The sequence below is a fragment of the Pseudophryne corroboree genome, chromosome 11, assembly GCF_028390025.1.
Source record: "Pseudophryne corroboree isolate aPseCor3 chromosome 11, aPseCor3.hap2, whole genome shotgun sequence".
NCBI classification, from domain to species: Eukaryota; Metazoa; Chordata; class Amphibia; order Anura; family Myobatrachidae; genus Pseudophryne; species Pseudophryne corroboree.
The window spans coordinates 296,253,633-296,270,884 of NC_086454.1; the positions used below are offsets into that span (position 1 = coordinate 296,253,633).

The following is a 17,252-nucleotide window of genomic DNA, read 5'->3' on the forward strand; positions in this document are numbered from 1 at the left end:
TGTACCTAAAGCAGGGATAGGCAACCTTTATTGGACCCATCTTTTCCAGGGTTCTCCCCTACTTCCTACACTTAACATGGCCTTATCACTATCTTTCAGCCTATACTTCCTGCAGTCTCTTCCAGCAGTCCCTTTACTCTGTCCCCCAAAGGACAGACTGTGCACATCAAAGATGGGAGAGACCATCCACAATTTTTATATAGGTATATTTAAAGGAAGAGAGATAGAGGGTCTATTTACCCAGATGTTGCCCATAGCAACCAATCCACTTCTTTAAACCCGTACTTTCGTAAATATACCCGAGAGAGAGAGCGATATATTGTATACGCACATATGCTACTGCTTTGATTGTAAAAACTATAAAATTCCAGTAACTTACATTTCCTATGAATCCCATATGTAACACTGTATTTATTTAGGTTCTTAGACACAATATGTCTGAAACCAGTTTCGAACCTCAACACTTTACTTCGAGCCTGAAAGAGGCCATGCAGCAATTGGAGCTACTGAAACAAAGGAAAAGTGAGTCTGTGAGAGCTGTTGGGGTCTGTACTGGCTTAGGGCGGGCTGGATAATCCTGGGTCTAGTCATGGTTTTGTGGCTCTCAGCACAAATCTACTGTCTAGCTTGGTGCAGTATGATGTTGTCGTGGGTGGCACTTGATATGCCGGCTGTCGGGAACCCGGCGCTCAGCATACCGATGCCGGAATCCCGACAGTCGGCACACCACAACTTTTTTCCCTCTTGGAGTATCCACTACACCCCTGGAGGGAGAATAAATAGCGCAGCGCGCGTAACGCACCACGTGCCCGCAAGGGGCTCTTTTGCGCTTGCCCTGCTACCGGTATACCGGCAGTCGGGATCACGGCGCCGGTATGCTCAGCACGGGATCCCGAGCACTGACATGCCGTAGTAGACCCTGTTGTCGTAGAGGGCATGACTTAATAGTTTGGCTGCGCATTTTGGGTGCATGGGGTGACTGTTTGGATGGCATTTCGTCTCACACATGTATGGTAATAATTTCCAAAAGGCATGCTGGAACTTGTAGTCCCCCAACTGTAGTTGGCCGCATCTGTCCTAGCATGTGAAGGTGGACTTTCTCCAGGAGTGGACAAGATACATTGCAATATGTTTATTCTTTTTTAACATCCAGGTGAGATGGCAAAGAAAGGGAAAAAAGAAATAGCAGAGCATTTAACGTCTAAGGAGAAAGTTCAAGCACAAATCCGGGGGGAAGCCACTATTCGGGAGGAGAACCTTGTGGATGCCATTGAGATCATTCAGACGCTTTGTGATCTGCTATATAACAAAGTTGAAGCAATCCAGTCTATGACGTAAGAAAGGCAGACAGACGATGGTGCAAAATATATAAAGTTAATTTTTTACAAAACCAATGCATGCTACAGAATAATGACATAGACAACACGTGTAGAAAAGGCGAATTGACATCTTTCTTGTTCTATACTGGGGATCTGCAGTGGCGCACCCAGGGGGGGTTTCCGAGTACCCAGAAACCCCCCTCCACTATAAAAAATAAAATAAAATATATATATATATTATTATTATTTTTTTTTTTTAGCTGCATGAGTATTATTAATGACTGTCTAGCGTCCTCTGCAGCCTGCTGTCTTCCTGGTGGCATTTGCAAGTGCAATAAAAGTTTACTTTATTTTAATTATAGTACATATATATCCATGTGCCTACATATATACACATGTATATACATACATACATACATACATATAAACACACACACATATGATATATATATATATATATACATGTGTATATATATGTGTACTGTATGTGTGTGTGTGTGTATATATATATATATGTATGCATGTTTAATATGCTATGTATATGTGTATATGGGTTCACTACGATCTCCCGGCGGCCGGCCTCCCGGCGACCAGCATACCGGCGCCGGGAGGCCGGCCGCGGCTTACCAACAGTGTGGCGAGCGCAAATGAGCCCCTTGCGGGCTCGCTGCGCTCGCCACGCTACGCGCGCCACACTATTCTATTCTCCCTCCAGGGGAGTCGTGGACCCCCACGAGGGAGAATAAGTGTCGGTATGCCGGCGGTCAGGCTCCCGGCGCCGGTATGCTGGTCGCCGGGAGCCCGACCGCCGGCATACTGAAGACCACCCGTGTATATGTATGTGTGTGTGTGTGTGTGTATGTGTATATATATATATATATATATGTGTGTGTAGATATATATATATATATATATATATATGTGTAGATATATATATATATATATATATATATATATACACACACACACACACACACAGACACACTAGTTTTACGGACCCAGCATATACCGGGTCCCCTTAGTCCCCACCCCCGTGATTGGCTCCGCCCAGTCCTGGAAACCCCCCCATGCAAATCCTGCGTTTGCCACTTATCTATCTAACCTGCTAAATAGGACATGTGGAAATGTAGCCTATTGTAATCAACCTCTAGTTACCACTTGATAGAATGTACTTGCTATAGGAATCTTCTTCACTTGTCCACTTTACAAAGTTTCATACATATCCCTCTTAGGGGTCAATTCAATTAGGAGTGAGTTTGTAGAAGTGAGTTAGGGGGTCATTCCGACCCGATTGCACGCTGCACTTCTTCGCAGCCGTGCAATCAGGTTGGAACTGCGCATGCACCGACGTCGCAGTGCGCCGGCGAACGGCAGTCATCGTTGCCTAGCGATCGCCTCTGAGACAGAGGCGGTTGCTAGGCGGGAGGGGGCTGAACGGCGGCGTTTAGCAGCCATTTAGGGGGAGCGGTCCGGCCAATTCACAGTGACGTGTCACGCAGCCGCTGCGGCCAGCGGGAGCGACGAGTAGCTCCCGACCAGCCGCAGGAGCTGCGCTGGCTGGGAGTTGCTCCTCAAATACAAAGGCATTGCCTCTGTGCGATGCTTTTGTATTTGTGCGGGGGGGCCGGCACTGACATGCGGGGTGGACTAGTGCTGTGCTGGGCGTCCCCCCGCATGTCTGAGTTAACGACTGTAGCTGTGCTAAACTTAGCACAGCTACGATCAACTCGGAATGACCCCCTTAGTTTCATGAAACTGGCATACATTGCGTCAATGTGCGCACGCATGCATGGTTCAGTTAGAAATGCCAATTCACAGTTCTCGCAGCGAGATTGGGTGACTGTTCTAAAGGCTGTGACCTGGAAGAAGTGAATGGAAAAGTGGGGAAACCATCCTGGACCCCAAAAAACAGGGCAACTGAGATAGCAGGACATATAGAAGTCTGTTGGCAGCACTGGAGGGTCTTACAATGTGCCAAATGGATTATTTTTGCACTTTTTTTTATTAATGGTGGCATAAGGATAGCCAGCAATCATTTGCCAGCAAATTAAAGTCTTTCCAGCATTTTGGGGAACAGGAAAATGTCTATAATTTTTTTATGTTTTTAATTTATGCAAGTTGTAAAACGTTTACATACTTTACCTTTCATTTGTAATGTTTTAAATCCTTCCTCCATCAACACAATCTCCAGGAACCTGTCCCACATCATTTATCCCATTATTGAGATTTTTAGAGAAAATTACGAGAAAACTGACATGTCTTTATTGGCCAAATGAAACCAAGTGTGTGAGTATTCATTAGGAGGGGTGCACCAGAGGTTCTACACTGTGTACTGACATCTTTACCTTGAAATAAAGATTTTCTCTGAAAAATCAATGCGAGTTTGGACAGCTCGCAGCTCCCAATTCGCACGTAACTGAATGGACCCCTTGACCCATTGACATGGGTGTATTTTGCCTCTGTGAGGGTCGGACTGGACCACAGGGGAACAGGGAAAACCCCCGGTGGGCCCCACTGCCTGTGGGCCCTCCTCCTTCTCTAGGGATCAGGTTCCAGACTCTATCCTAGTGCACTTGAATTATATATTATACTTATACATTATACTTAAGTTACATTTTACTTCACAAGAATATGGTTTATTATATAATGGTTAGCCAAACCTCTGTGTTGGCTGGCCACGCCCCAGTGGAGCCTTGCCACACCCTTAAGAATGGGCCCCTACAACAGCATCCCCCCGGTGGGCCCTTCATGGCTCAGTCCAACACTGCATACACATGCAGCCTGGAGGGGCATCAGGGATCCCTATGCTGGCAGGAAAATAATTTATGTGTCCATAGTCAACGCCCGGTATACCATATTTCATGTGGGCAATGTACACCTGTCTGATCAAATCCTTCAATATAAGCGGGATAATCATCAAAATGGGTAGTTGCTAGCTGCATAACAAGAGACAAAATGAATAGAGGTCATTCTGTAGGATCTGCAGCACCTACAAATCAATAAGAACATTCTGTAAATCAGGAAAACTAAGGTGGGTACCTACACTACAGTGGAAGATATATCTACAGGTCAGTGGATCTGCAGATGTATCTATAGACGGATCGGGCAGTGTGTTGTGCATACACACTGCCCGATCCGTTGTGACTGAGGTCACTAACTGGGCTGGCATTTACTATACATGCACCCGCCCAGTTGAGCCGTCAATCACCGCCGGCTGCTGCAGCATATGTACGGGCGGTTGTAGACACAGAACGATTCACCAATATATCTGTAGCTATATTGGAGATATATTGGTGTGTGCTGGTCATCGTGTGTCTGCAGGGCCGTCGTGATATGTCTATGAAAGACAGCGTTCACAAACATATCGCTGGTACACACTGACAGACGGACCATCAATACATCGAACGTTCAATTGAACGGCCGACATATTGGCCAGCGTGTACCCAGCATTAGAAACACAAGTAAACAAGTTTAACTGTATTTTATGCTTTCAGTGACCCCTGCACTAAATCCCCTCACCTTCAAATAATTATACTTTGGTGGTCGTGTTTTGTTTTCCCCTGTGACACTCACCATTTGCTTCATATAGCGGAATCTTGCCACCTAACTATAGACAGGACCTCTGCTGGCCACCCTTGTGCTGCTTACTGCTCCCCATAGCGGACAAGATCTGGCTCAGTCATCTTATAGTGACTGCTAGACCTATACTACTAAATCAGATGAGGTACCATCACCAAAATACTATTCTTGTTACTGGCGGGGACTGACACCGGCCCGACACAGGTCTCAGCTAAAGCGGACAAGTGGAAGATTTCTTTACCATATGTTCTATGTTTACTTTTAGCCTTCTAAAGACAAAATATTTGACTTCACTTTTTTATTTATATAAAAAGGCTCTTTGTAGTGCAATTAGTAAATGAGGGGAGTGTATACCTGCATACCTAAAGTGGATATGTTATATTCTTATCTGTAATTGCCCTTTTTCTATTTCCCAGATTATGACTTTCTAACAAGTGAAATTAGCATAATAAACATATCTCCATAGTGTAATGTTTTTCACAAGTATTTATTAGATTTTGTAAAATATAAATATTGCTGATACATTTAAATATATGAAGCTTAACATACATTGGATTGCTAACCTTAGAAACTTGTGGGATACCTGTAATACTGAGTTGAGAAACGCTTGTGGGACACCAGACTTAGCAGCAATAGTATACAGGCAAATGAGCAGAATACATGGACCATTGCTGCTTGCAGATGGTGAAAAGAGCAAGATGTTCTTGTAACTTTACAACAACAATTCATGTTCTCAAAACTTCTCATGATGGTTTCTTTAGGTGCAGAGATTTGGACCCAACCCTGTCCGAAGCAGTGTCCACTGTGATCTGGGCTGCTCCACATATGGAAACAGAGGTCCCTGAGCTGAAGACAGTAAGTGTAAATGATACCTCTTTCAGAGGTAAATGATACCTCTTTCACACCGCCAATGCCGGATCCCTCCCGGGAATTGGAAATGGATCCTTCCTGGGTGGAATCCGGCATTGGACCCTACAGTAGGCTTCCCTGACCCGGCAATATGGCGTGCGGGTTGCCATAGCGGCAGGGGCGGAGCCAGCAGCGGGGGCGGAGGCGGCGCTGGGAGATGAGCTCATTTCCTTGCCGCTTCTCCCTATGTAGTGAACGGGTCCCGGGTCGCATCAACCCGGGAAATCGTTTACGCTGCCTTCTGACCCGGTATTCAACCCGGGAATAACACTGCTTTATTCCCGGGTTGAACTACCGGGTCAGAGGACCCAGGAATTCGACCATGGCCCTTTCACACCGCACACCGACCCGTGTCGATACCGGATTATTTGTGCGTTGTGAAAGGGGTATAATAACTAATAAGCTGTGTGGGAAGAACACTACATGTCTGTCACCTATTTGAGCACATAGATAGTGTAATACTGTACCTTCAGTGCAGGATTATACTGGGTTGACCCCAGGGACTCTCTACACACTGTGTAGATGTGTGCTGTGCACCCAGCAACACCCCTCACTGGACACTGGAGCCCTCGGGTGGGAAAGCGGCACTGTCCCCAGAAAGCAGGAGGTATGCCATACAAACTGCAGGTAGCGAGCAAAACATGGCAAATGGGGTTGGGGGGGACACTTACAAAAGCACAGGCAATCGTGTAACAGCAGTGAAGGAAGATGATAAATCTTCCATCACCATGTTCATGTGTGACACCATCCTACGGGTATTATTCAGCCCTAAGTGCTGGTTTCTATAAGCAAAGGTTTCTGTGGGTTCCACAATGTTCTGGGTACATTTTCCTGGCACAGTTTGGGAGCAGTCATTCCCTTAGAAGGCAAGGTCAATGCTTATTTCAAGTTGCTGCTATGTTGCAGCATTTCTGTCCTGGTTGTCAAAACATCCATCCAAAATGGCCTCCCAGTGGTATGCTGAGCATGATGATGATGCCACTCATGTTATGGCCTTCTCAGTCACCTGATCTGAACACAAGCCAATATTTATGGACTATTTCGTACTATAAACCATCACACCACCATCAACCAGAATGATGCCGCTTCACTTCTGGCCAGTTAAAGAAATTTGTAGAACCAATGACTTGAAACGCACATGCCATACGTCCATTCACTCACATTATACTGCTTTCTTTCTGTTCACCACATGTAGGTGACAAAATGCATGTATAAAGGTTGTATAGGCTAAAAAAGTGTTGTTTGCATTCTGATGTAGGGGAGTAGCTATAGATGGTTCAAGGGGTGCGTCCGGGCGCTGGTAAGAGGCCTGTCCCTCCCCTGCACCCAGTTACTTCCAGCAGGCGGATGCTCTCCTACTCAGTCACATAGATGGCTTTTTATTTCTTAGCTGTGTGCTGCTACAGAGCGGCACATCTGCTGTCCCGGGCGGCTCCGTCTCTCCTCACTGATGCTGGGAGGAGGCGTGGTTGTGCTGAGCCTGCTCGGACATCCCCAGACCATCCCCAGCACACTGCTAAGAAATGAAAAGCAGCCCACGGGGCTCAGGAAGGGAGCGCCCGCTCCACTCTAAGTAATGGAAGATTTGCTATGGGGCCTCTGTAGGGAATACATACTATTTACCAGAGGGTGGGATGCCGGCTGTTAAGATCCCGTCAGTGGCATCCCGCCCGCCAGAATGCCGGCAGCGCAGCAAGTGCTAAGAGTCCCCTTGCGGACTTAGTGGCTCGCTGCGTTCGCCACAGGTTCTATTCCCACTCTATGAGTGTTGTGGACACCCATGAATGGGAATAGCCCCTGTGCGCTGGGACTCCGGCTGCCAGCAATGTCGGCTGTCAGTATTCCGCCGTCGGTATCCTGACCGCCGGGATCCCAACAGCCGGCAATTTGATTGCATCCTCTCTGTAGGTGTAGCTACACTCCTGCTCTGATGTATGTGCTTTATGGAAAATGAATATATGGGTGTGTTTAAGTAATGAAGATTGGCTAATATAGCAGCATATAAGCCGCCTAATGTACTGTGATTACATGACCATGCTGATTGTATTGCAGGCAGCCAGTCAGCTGTGTCATAACTTTAGCAAGGAATATGGCAATCTCTGTCGGTCAAATAAGCTTGGAACAGTCAACGATAAAGTAGGTGTGAGATGTATGTTCTATGTACCCATTACCAGGGATGTGCAATGTGGGGTTACAAACACGTTTCCCACCTAGAACCTGAAGTGTCACTGGTACCATTCCAAAGCTTTCCTATATTATTGCCATGAGTAGATGCATCTCATGGGCAGTGATGCTCAGAGAAGTGGCAGCATGCAAATGTGTATCTATATCAAGGAACCAATGCCTTCCAGACCACATCATTACACTGCCACCAACAGCCTTCATGCTAGACATCTGGCACGTAGCCTAATAAGAGAATATAAGGAGGAGATGTACTAAGCAGTGATAAAAATGGAGAAGTGAGCCAGTGGAGAAGTTGCTCATGGCAACCAATCAGCTGCTCTGTATACTTTTATAGTATGCAAATTATAAATGTTACTTCAATACTGATTGGTTGCCATGGACAACTGGCTCACTTCTCCACCCTTTTCACTGCTTCATGAATAGACCCCTTAAGCTAGATACATACTAGGCAATATATTGTCCGTTCGATCAAACGGACAATATATCGGTAGGGTGCCGGCATTCACGGACATATTGCATGGCCTTGCAGCACAGCCAATGGCCGATATATCTGCAGATATATCGGTGCATCTGGCAGTGTGTACTGGCAACCCGCCGACTGCCCGTATACTGGCTGCAGGGCAAATTAAAATGCCTGCCCAGCTGGATGACAGGATCGATATATTCAGCGCCCAATTGGTAACTGTATATACCTACCTGAATTACCCACTATGACGGCACGAAGGCGAGTTCTCGGTCAAGTCAGGTAGGTGTGTACCCAGCTTCTCACAGTTGTCGCAGCCTGATCCCTGGAACCAGGATTGACCAGACTAGGCAATGTTTCTCCAGTCCTGATAGGGTGTGATCCTGTTTGCTCTCTGCCATTCGCCATTGGTAACTTTTACATTTTACATAGTGATGAGAGGGGAGACGTGGACCAGTGCAGAAGATGTCCATAGCAACCAATCACTTTCAATGTAGCTTTTATCAAGTACAATCTATAAAATGATAGGTAAAAACTGATTGGTTGCCATGGGCAACTTTTCCGCTGGTCCACTTCTCCTTTCTTTTCACTGTTTGATACATCTCCCCCTTAAGTACAATGAGTTATGGGGGTAATTCAGACTGCATCGCTGCAGCGTCAGTGATCGCAGCCTGAATCACTTTGTGGAGTGCAAACAGCATCTCACTGGTGCGATCGCCTCTACCTGATTGACAGGCAGAGGCAGTTGCGAGGCAGGAGGGGCGTGCCAACGGCGTTAGAATGACGTTGGCAGGGCGTTGTCCGGACAACGGAGGGGCGGGCCGCCGCGGCTGCATGACGTCAGATGCAGGCGCTGCGACCCGGGACGCAGTGAGTAGCGGCCTGCCAGCGCACAGGAGCTGCGCTGGCAGGGACCTAGTCGCCAGGCACAAAAGCATCACCGCCGTGCAATTCTTTTGTACCTGTGCAGGAAGGTAGGGCTTGACATGCGGGGCGGACTATCCCTGTGCTGGGTGTCCCCCCGCATGTCTGAGTTCCTGATCGTAGATGTGCTAACTTTAGCCCAGATCTGAGTGACCCCCTATGTGTCGCAACATGCCGCTTTCTCCAGAACTCTTGTCACAATCTTATGGCCCCTTTTATTAATAGTCTGATTTCAAGCACAGGCTCAGAGATGGCTGAGAGTTACACCTGTGACATTGTTGTCTATGACGCGTTACCTATGAAACCCCCAGCAGTGTTGTTGTTACTGATACACTCGTTCCTGTTCCTGGCCCACACTATCATGCTGTATTATTACTTGTCTTGTCCACTATTCCTCTAAACTGAATCCACGACCCCATGAAGACACAGACATCAGATGCACATCAGCCAGTCACTGACCTTCTGAGTGACCCTATGGTCGCGCTACAAGGTCGCTGGAAGTAAGCCATTGTAACTATGTACGGGATCACAGTTGCAATATCTGACACGCACCAGAAACGCTTACATGGCTGTTTGCGAGTAGCCACTCCCCCGTTACCTCCCATAAGCAGCCCCTGCCTGTCCGTCACTTTGTGAATAAATCCTTCCTGCGACCCCTGACACAACACCATCGCTGCACATGTGCAGTGCCACTTACACGCAGGTGCAACAGGAAACATCATTCCACTGTGTACAACATTGTCACTGCACCCATCCCTGAGTCAGGCACATATTGCTGGCCTGGTGAAATGTGTTATGATCAGTAATAATTGTGCATTTCATATGGTTATAGATAATGATAGTATATTCCACAGTTCTGCCGAGAGAGGTAAATGAGGGTTTGACCGATGGTAAAGAGAATATGCTAAAACAGGTCAGGAACCAACATAAGCATCTAGCTATCTATCTATCTATCTGTCTATCTATCACAGGTTTCTTCTTCTTGCAGGATTTTACATAATGGCCCATATGTTTAATTTACAATACTTGGGGCCTAATTCAGCATGGGTCATTATTCTGAGAAATTGCAGTTGTCTGCGAGTAGAAAGGTGCCGCCCCAACAAGGAGACACAACGCCCTGTGCAAGTTTGCGAATGCATCGCAGAACGCTATCCATTCGCAGATGCATACACAATTCCCGGAACATCACAGATTTTTTACCATCTGAGCAAATGTGAGTAGGTCTGAGGCTGCCACTAATCTGCGACTGAGACGGCCTGGAAGTGGTCTGCGCTGACGTCAGAAACCCTCCTCAAAAACGCCTGGGCATGCCTGCATTTTTTCTGACACACCCAGAAAATGGCAGGTTTCCGCCCAGAAATGCCGGCTTCCTGTCAGTCAAACAGCGGCTAAATTGCAATTATGATCTGTACGCATTTTCTGTCGCTATTGCCCCTCATGCGTGCACAGTGCAAATGCTATACATGCACAATCACATGATAATCGCTCGATTTGTGATTCTCTGAATAGCGATCCATGCTGAATTAGGCCCATAAAACGACATTAACCCCAATATAAGAAATCAATAGCTGTTTATAAACTGAACAATATGGCAGCCCACCCACATCATGCCCCTTCCTCACTGCCCTAACACATTCCTTCTCCCCAGGTCATACAGTCGCTGGGTACCAAACCTCTTTCCAAGTCCCTGGTGGAGAGATATCTGTCTGATATAGCAAAAGAGTTCAATGTAGAGTATGAGCCAGATGAAATCATGGTGAGTACAAAAGTGGGGATAAAGCTTTTACTGTTAATAGTATTCCACTGCACTGGCAATTTAAAAAAAAAATATCTTTTTTTTTGGGGGGGGGGGGGGGGCAGTATAGAAAGGCATTAAACTCCTTGAAGCAAATCACCATTAGTACAAACATCGTCAACGTAACTTTGGTATCAATGGAAATCGCACATTTACTAAAAATCATCTTTGCAAATGCACACAAATTCATTGCATCAAAATCACACCTCAATGCACAAAATCCATGCACTGATATTTTTGCATGTTGACGTGTAATAAACTTTTATTTTTTTGCCTAAGTCCTATCAAAAGCCCCACCAAGATCACACAAAAAGTGCACCTCAATGCACCACTTTCAAAAAGACACATGTGACAACCATTTAAATTATGGCTAAACCAATCAGAATTCTAATAAAAGCCCCCCCAAATCACCTGCAGCACCAGGGACTGGACGTGTCAAACCTTCTCCGTCTGGGCCCCCTCTGCCGGCAGTGCTGTAGAGTCTAAGCCCTGCACTGCTCAGACTCTAATATACATGTGCAGATCTTCGGAAAAATGGCGTGGTGGCCATTTTCCCAGTGATTTATCTATGGCACATGCACAGAACTCCAGGAAAATGGTCTCAGTGCGATTTATCCAGAGATTTCTGCAGCTCTGCTGCCATTGGCATGGGACTCCGGAGTGGTAAGTAGAAATGGGCGCAGCGTATGCGGTGTGAGCCCTCCTGGACTCAGGGCCCATGTGCACCGCACATACTGCACCTATTATAAATACGTCAGCTGCTGGCAACCATAGCTGAGTGCTGTTATTATTTAACCTGGAGCTAGTCAGTGATTTTATGTGGCCTGCACCAGCTGATTGACAGGGCCCAGGACCAAGAAACAGAACAGAGGAACCAGCAGGTAGGGGTGCCGCAGAGCCTTTGACTTGTGGTGCGATTTTGTGTTGGCATGCGACTTCTGAGGCATTTTACTGTGCATTCAAGTGCAATTTTCCATGTGAAAACCGCCAAATCGATACAAATCGCACATTGTACAATTCGGCCACACACACCATCGAAAGACAAGATGCAAGCCAAAACGCTTGTTAGTAAATGTGCGATTTTTGTTCCGGCGATAAGGGGCGATTATGGCGATTTATAAACTCTCCCAAAAATCGATTCATAGTAAATTTCCTCCCTGAAATACATAAAGGCAGGGTGGCATGCAGCTGAGACTATGCCATTACTAATCCAGGCACAGCTCAGACAGGGACGTCTGGAACCTGCGTTATTTTACATAACGATACGACCAGATAATCAAACATTGCAGTGGTTTAGGGCCTCCGAATCTGCTATCAACATTAGGCCAATCAGCTGCATTACTTACAGTAGAGAACCGTATCTGACGCCTACAGGCTGATCACAGAAGGCTCATTCACTTTATATACTTACCACAACCATGAGGTCTTACAGTTCACCCATCACCAGAGTCGGATTTAGACCTCATGGGGACCTAGGTAAGATACCGGTTTGCCCCCCTCCCTTTGTTTTTATTATTACACTATAGGATTTATCTTTTGTGGTAGGTGAGGAGTATACAGGACTGCCTTAAATTACAAGTATCTGGGCACAATAACATAAAGAAATAATTGGTACATCTACCATCACCTTGAATTGATGATGGTAAATGAATCATGATGTATATTACAATATACCTGTAATAATTCAATCATCACGCTGTTGTCCTGGGGCTGGGAGGCGGGTCCTCCGATGCACTGCAGACAGTGATCCTCTGGGAATGTTTAGCAGAGGCACAATAAATGAGCCCAGTGCCAGTATTAGTGATATTGATATTAATACTGGTCTGAGCCCCGTTACTGAGTCTCTACAAAACATTTATCTAGAAGCCAGCCTTTGTGATGGATCATGGACTGGCCGGATTTCGTGGGGCCCAGCCATGGCCCCCTTGGGATCCGCCAGGCCCTAGGCAGGCACCTAGGTTGCCTTGTGAGAAATCTACCCCTGACTGTCACTGACATAGCTGCCAAATGTTTCTAATTTCCAGGGACAGTACCAGCAGCGGCTGCCCACAGACTCCTGTGAACTAGCCAATGAGAGTCTGGGGGCGGGCTCAAGAGAGGAAAGCCTAATGCTGAGTCCTGAGTTCTGCACGGTGGCTGTGGTATACAGTGCCATTGCCAATCCGGACATGCCAGCGCATATATTACATACCTCTACACATGTATGTTTATACTAGGTGCTTCATCGCGCCCTACGGGCGCTCTTCACACCGTCGCAAGGGGCTACGCCCCCTTAACCCTTGCATGCCTTTCTGGGGTTTAATATTTGTATTATATGGAGTATTACCTGCATTCCTTTGTTAGTGGTTAAATATTGCACAATGAAAGGGCGTGCGATGGTGAAGGAGGCGCAGCCCCTTGCGACGGCGTGAACAGCACCTGCAGGGCACGATGTACAGAATGTAGCGGGTGCGGGGGGGACTGCGGATGGTGTCTGTAGATGCTGCGGGTGGAGGGGAGGCAGAAGTGGGGGTGGGGCCCGGATGGGGAAGGTTCGGGAGGTGCTGAACGTGGGGGAGGGGCAGAGGAGTGGGGGATGCAGATGGGGGAGGGGTCCGGAGGCACCGCAGGTGGGGGAGGGGCAGGGGTGCCACGGGTGGGAGAGGGGCAGGTGTGGGGATGTTGTGGATGGGTGAAGGGTTCCGGAGGTGCTGTGGGATGGGAAGGGACGGGTGTGCCGGGGGTTGGGTAGGGGACCGCAGGCACCATGGGTAGGGTAGGGGCAGGTACGGGTGTTGCGGCGGATGGGAAAGGAGGTCCGGAGGTGCTGCAGGTGGTGGAGGGGCAGGTGCAGGGGTGCCATTGGTGGGGGAGGGGTGGGTGAGGGGGGGACCGCTGATGGAGGAGGGTGTCTGCAGATGCTGCGGGTGGAGGGGGGCAGGTGTGGGGGGAGACGTATAAGGGGGGTGAATGGTGGAAGGGGCCTGGAGGTGCTGTGGGTGGTGAAGGGGTGGAGTGGGAGCCACGGGTGGTGTAGGGGGTCTGGAGGCACAGCATGTGGGGGAGGGGTGGAGTGCCGCATGTGGTGGAGGGGAAGGTGCGGAGGTGTGGTGCATTGGGGAGAGGTCTGGAGGCGCTGCGGGTACTGTACATGCCATAAAAGGTAGTTGGAGGGTATGCAGTAACAGGGCCAGGACAGGGGTGACAGGGTCAGTACAGGGTTGACGGGGCCAGGACAGGGGTGACGGGGCCAGGACAGGGGTGACGGGGCCAGGACAGGGGTGACGGGGCCAGGACAGGGGTGACAGGGCCAGGACAGGGGTGACAGGGCCAGGACAGGGGTGACAGGGCCAGGACAGGGGTGACAGGGCCAGGACAGAAATGATAGGGACAGGATAGGGGTGACAGGGCCAGGGTAGGGGCGGCAGGACCAGGACAGGGGTGACGGGGCCAGTGTAGGGTTCACAGGGCAAGCACAGGGGTGACAGGGCCAGGATAGGGGTAACAGGGCCAGCATAAGGGTGACAGGGCCAGGATAAGGGTGAAAGGGCCAGAATAAGGGTGGCAGGGCAAGGCCAGGGACATGACAGAACACAGGGCACGGGAGAGACTGGTATTAGAGACAAAACAGTGGTGACAGACAGATGTGTCTTACCGGAGTCACTGCTGCTGGCTGCTGTTGTTCCATTCCAACCTGTTGGGATCTGCTGCTGCTGGAGACTTGGCATGGCTGACTCTCTCAGGCTGGAGTCCTGCTTTCTCTGCCAGTACGCATCCCTCCCCCCCCCTCCTCAGTCACACACCGCAGACCTCGCGCAGCTGCCGGGCACTGTGGTAAGGTGAGACTGGAAATGACTGGTTAGCCCCCAGGAGATGCTGCGGCTGGAGGGAGGAGGGGGTCATAGCATGCACGTGGCGCGGACCTCACGGCTTCCGGGCACTGTGGTAAGGGGAGACTGGGAGTGACTGGTTAGCTCCCAGGAGACGCTGCGGCTGGAGGGAGGAGTGGGTCAGAGCCTGCAAGCAGCTCGGATTTCTGCAGCGCTACCCGCCAGCTAAAGTGTGTGAATGAGCTGGGCGCACTCCACTGCGGGTGGCAGCGCTGCAGCTAGCGGTGGGGTTGCCGGGGCTGGAGATAACAGAGGCAGTATGGAACCTGCACAGCGGCAGGTGCCTCACTAAACTGCAGCTAAGAAGCGTGGAGTGTGTCAGAAAGTGACGCTCCTCCGCACCAGAGAGACCCTGCTGAGTATGCCGATGTGGGGGGTCAAGCACACAGTGAGCCGGTGTCCGTCTGACTGTATGACATACCCCTCACACACCCCCATACCTCCCAAATGTCCCGATTTTCGCGGGACAGTCCCATTTTTTGGGGTCTGTCCCGCTGTCCCACCCGCGGGTCGCAGTGTCCTGCGGTGGGGGGGGGGCAGTTGGAAAGCTCCTGTACTCGCTGTTCTGCTTAGCAGAGCAGCGGTGAATAGTGGAGACAGAGGGAGAGGGGGCATCAGGGGGTACGGATTAATGGGGGGGTTCCAGCAGCAGAGCCGGATTAAGGGGGGGCGGGGGATACGTACCGTTGGCCCCACAGTTTTAGAGGCCCCCCCGGCTGGAGTAGCTCTGTCCCAGCTCAGAAGCTTCCCCCCCCCCCCCCCGTCCTGCCAGCAACAGTGGCAGCATTGTGCTACAGTCAGCACACGCTGCTGCATATTGGCAGGTCTGTGGTGTTGCAGGGAGGCAGCAGTCTCCCTGCTTTCTTCTCCCTGTGCGGGTGTGTAGGGGGGAGCGACCACCTCCTCTGGATTTAGCCCTAGCTGAGGGGCCAAAATCCCATTAAAAAAATAAAAACAAAAATCGGAATTTGCATAAGGGGGCGTGGCCGCGCGGTCCGCGATTAGGCCACGCCCCCAACCCCCAGCAGGCACAGCAATGAGATAGGGCTCCCCTGTCTCAAGTGCCCTGGGCCCCCCGGACTCATAATCAGCCCCTGGGGGCATGCCAGCAGCTCACAGAGCGCTGGGCATGCCCCCTCACTGACGAAAACGGGGACCCTCCCGTGAAGCCACGCCCCCTTTTCGCAGAGTGTTTCCCTCCTTCTGCCTGGAGAAAGCTCCTGCAGAAAGCTGGGAGGTATGCAGCCCTGTCTGTGACATGCCCAATGCCCATGCTATCTGCTTCTGCTCCTAGTCTCCTGTAGATTTGGCCAGATCTCTGTGACTCATTTGAATAACTCCGCCCACTGTTGTGACTCCGCCCAGCGTTAGCAAATGAATCACAAGGTCACAGAATAGGGCTATTATATAGGAGATTATTTATTTTATTTGTTAACAGTTTCTTATATAGCGCAAAAAAATCCGTTGTGCTTTATAATTGGAAATAACAATGATATAACAAACTGGGTAATAACAAACAGTCATAGAGGTAGGAAGGTCCTGCTCGCAAGCTTACAATCTATAGGAAAATAGGCATGGATACACAAGGAAAGGTGCTATCTATTGCATAGTTGTCCGCCAGATTGCAAAGGTTCTTGGTGGGCTGTATGATATGGTCATACAGCAATGAATGATGAACCGGGGTTGAGAGGAAGGGAAAGTGAAGAATGAGAAGACATGTGAGGATATGTGTGGACTGTACAGAGTGGATGCAATTTGATAGGAAGGTTTATGAAAGTTATGTGGGCGGTTCTGGAATTTGATACGCTTGCCTGAAGAGGTGAGTTTTCAGGGAACGCTTGAAGGTTTGGAGACTAGAGGAGAGTCTTATTGTGCATGGAAGGGCATTCCACAGAGTGGGTGCAGCCCGATGAAAGTCCTGCAATCGTGAGTGGGAGCGAGTAATGAGTGTGGATGAGAGACGCAGATCTTGTGAAGAGATCGGGTTGGGAGATATTTTGAGATAAGCGAAGTGATGTATGTTGGTGTAGTTTGGTTAATGGCCTTGTGTGTGAGTACAAGTATTTTATATTGAATACGGTAGAATACAGGTAACCCATGGAGGGACTGACAGAGTGGATCTGCAGATGATGAACGTCTAGCAAGGAAGATTAGCCTCGCAGCTGCATTCAGAATGGATTGTAGTGGTGAGAGTCTCGTTTTGGGAAGAC

The 17,252-nt window shown here is 49.0% G+C and overlaps 1 protein-coding gene across 1 annotated transcript in view; it reads left to right on the forward strand.

The window, feature by feature from the left end:
* Positions 1-17,252, forward strand: part of LOC134970191 (IST1 homolog) — a 52,492-nt gene that overhangs the window by 5,467 nt on the left and 29,773 nt on the right. The window contains exons 2-6 of the mRNA XM_063946212.1: positions 420-522; positions 1,154-1,334; positions 5,660-5,753; positions 7,860-7,943; positions 11,027-11,134. Of these exons, the coding sequence (XP_063802282.1) occupies positions 435-522; positions 1,154-1,334; positions 5,660-5,753; positions 7,860-7,943; positions 11,027-11,134 (555 nt within the window). The 5' untranslated portion in view covers positions 420-434. The remainder of the gene's footprint in view (positions 1-419; positions 523-1,153; positions 1,335-5,659; positions 5,754-7,859; positions 7,944-11,026; positions 11,135-17,252) is intronic.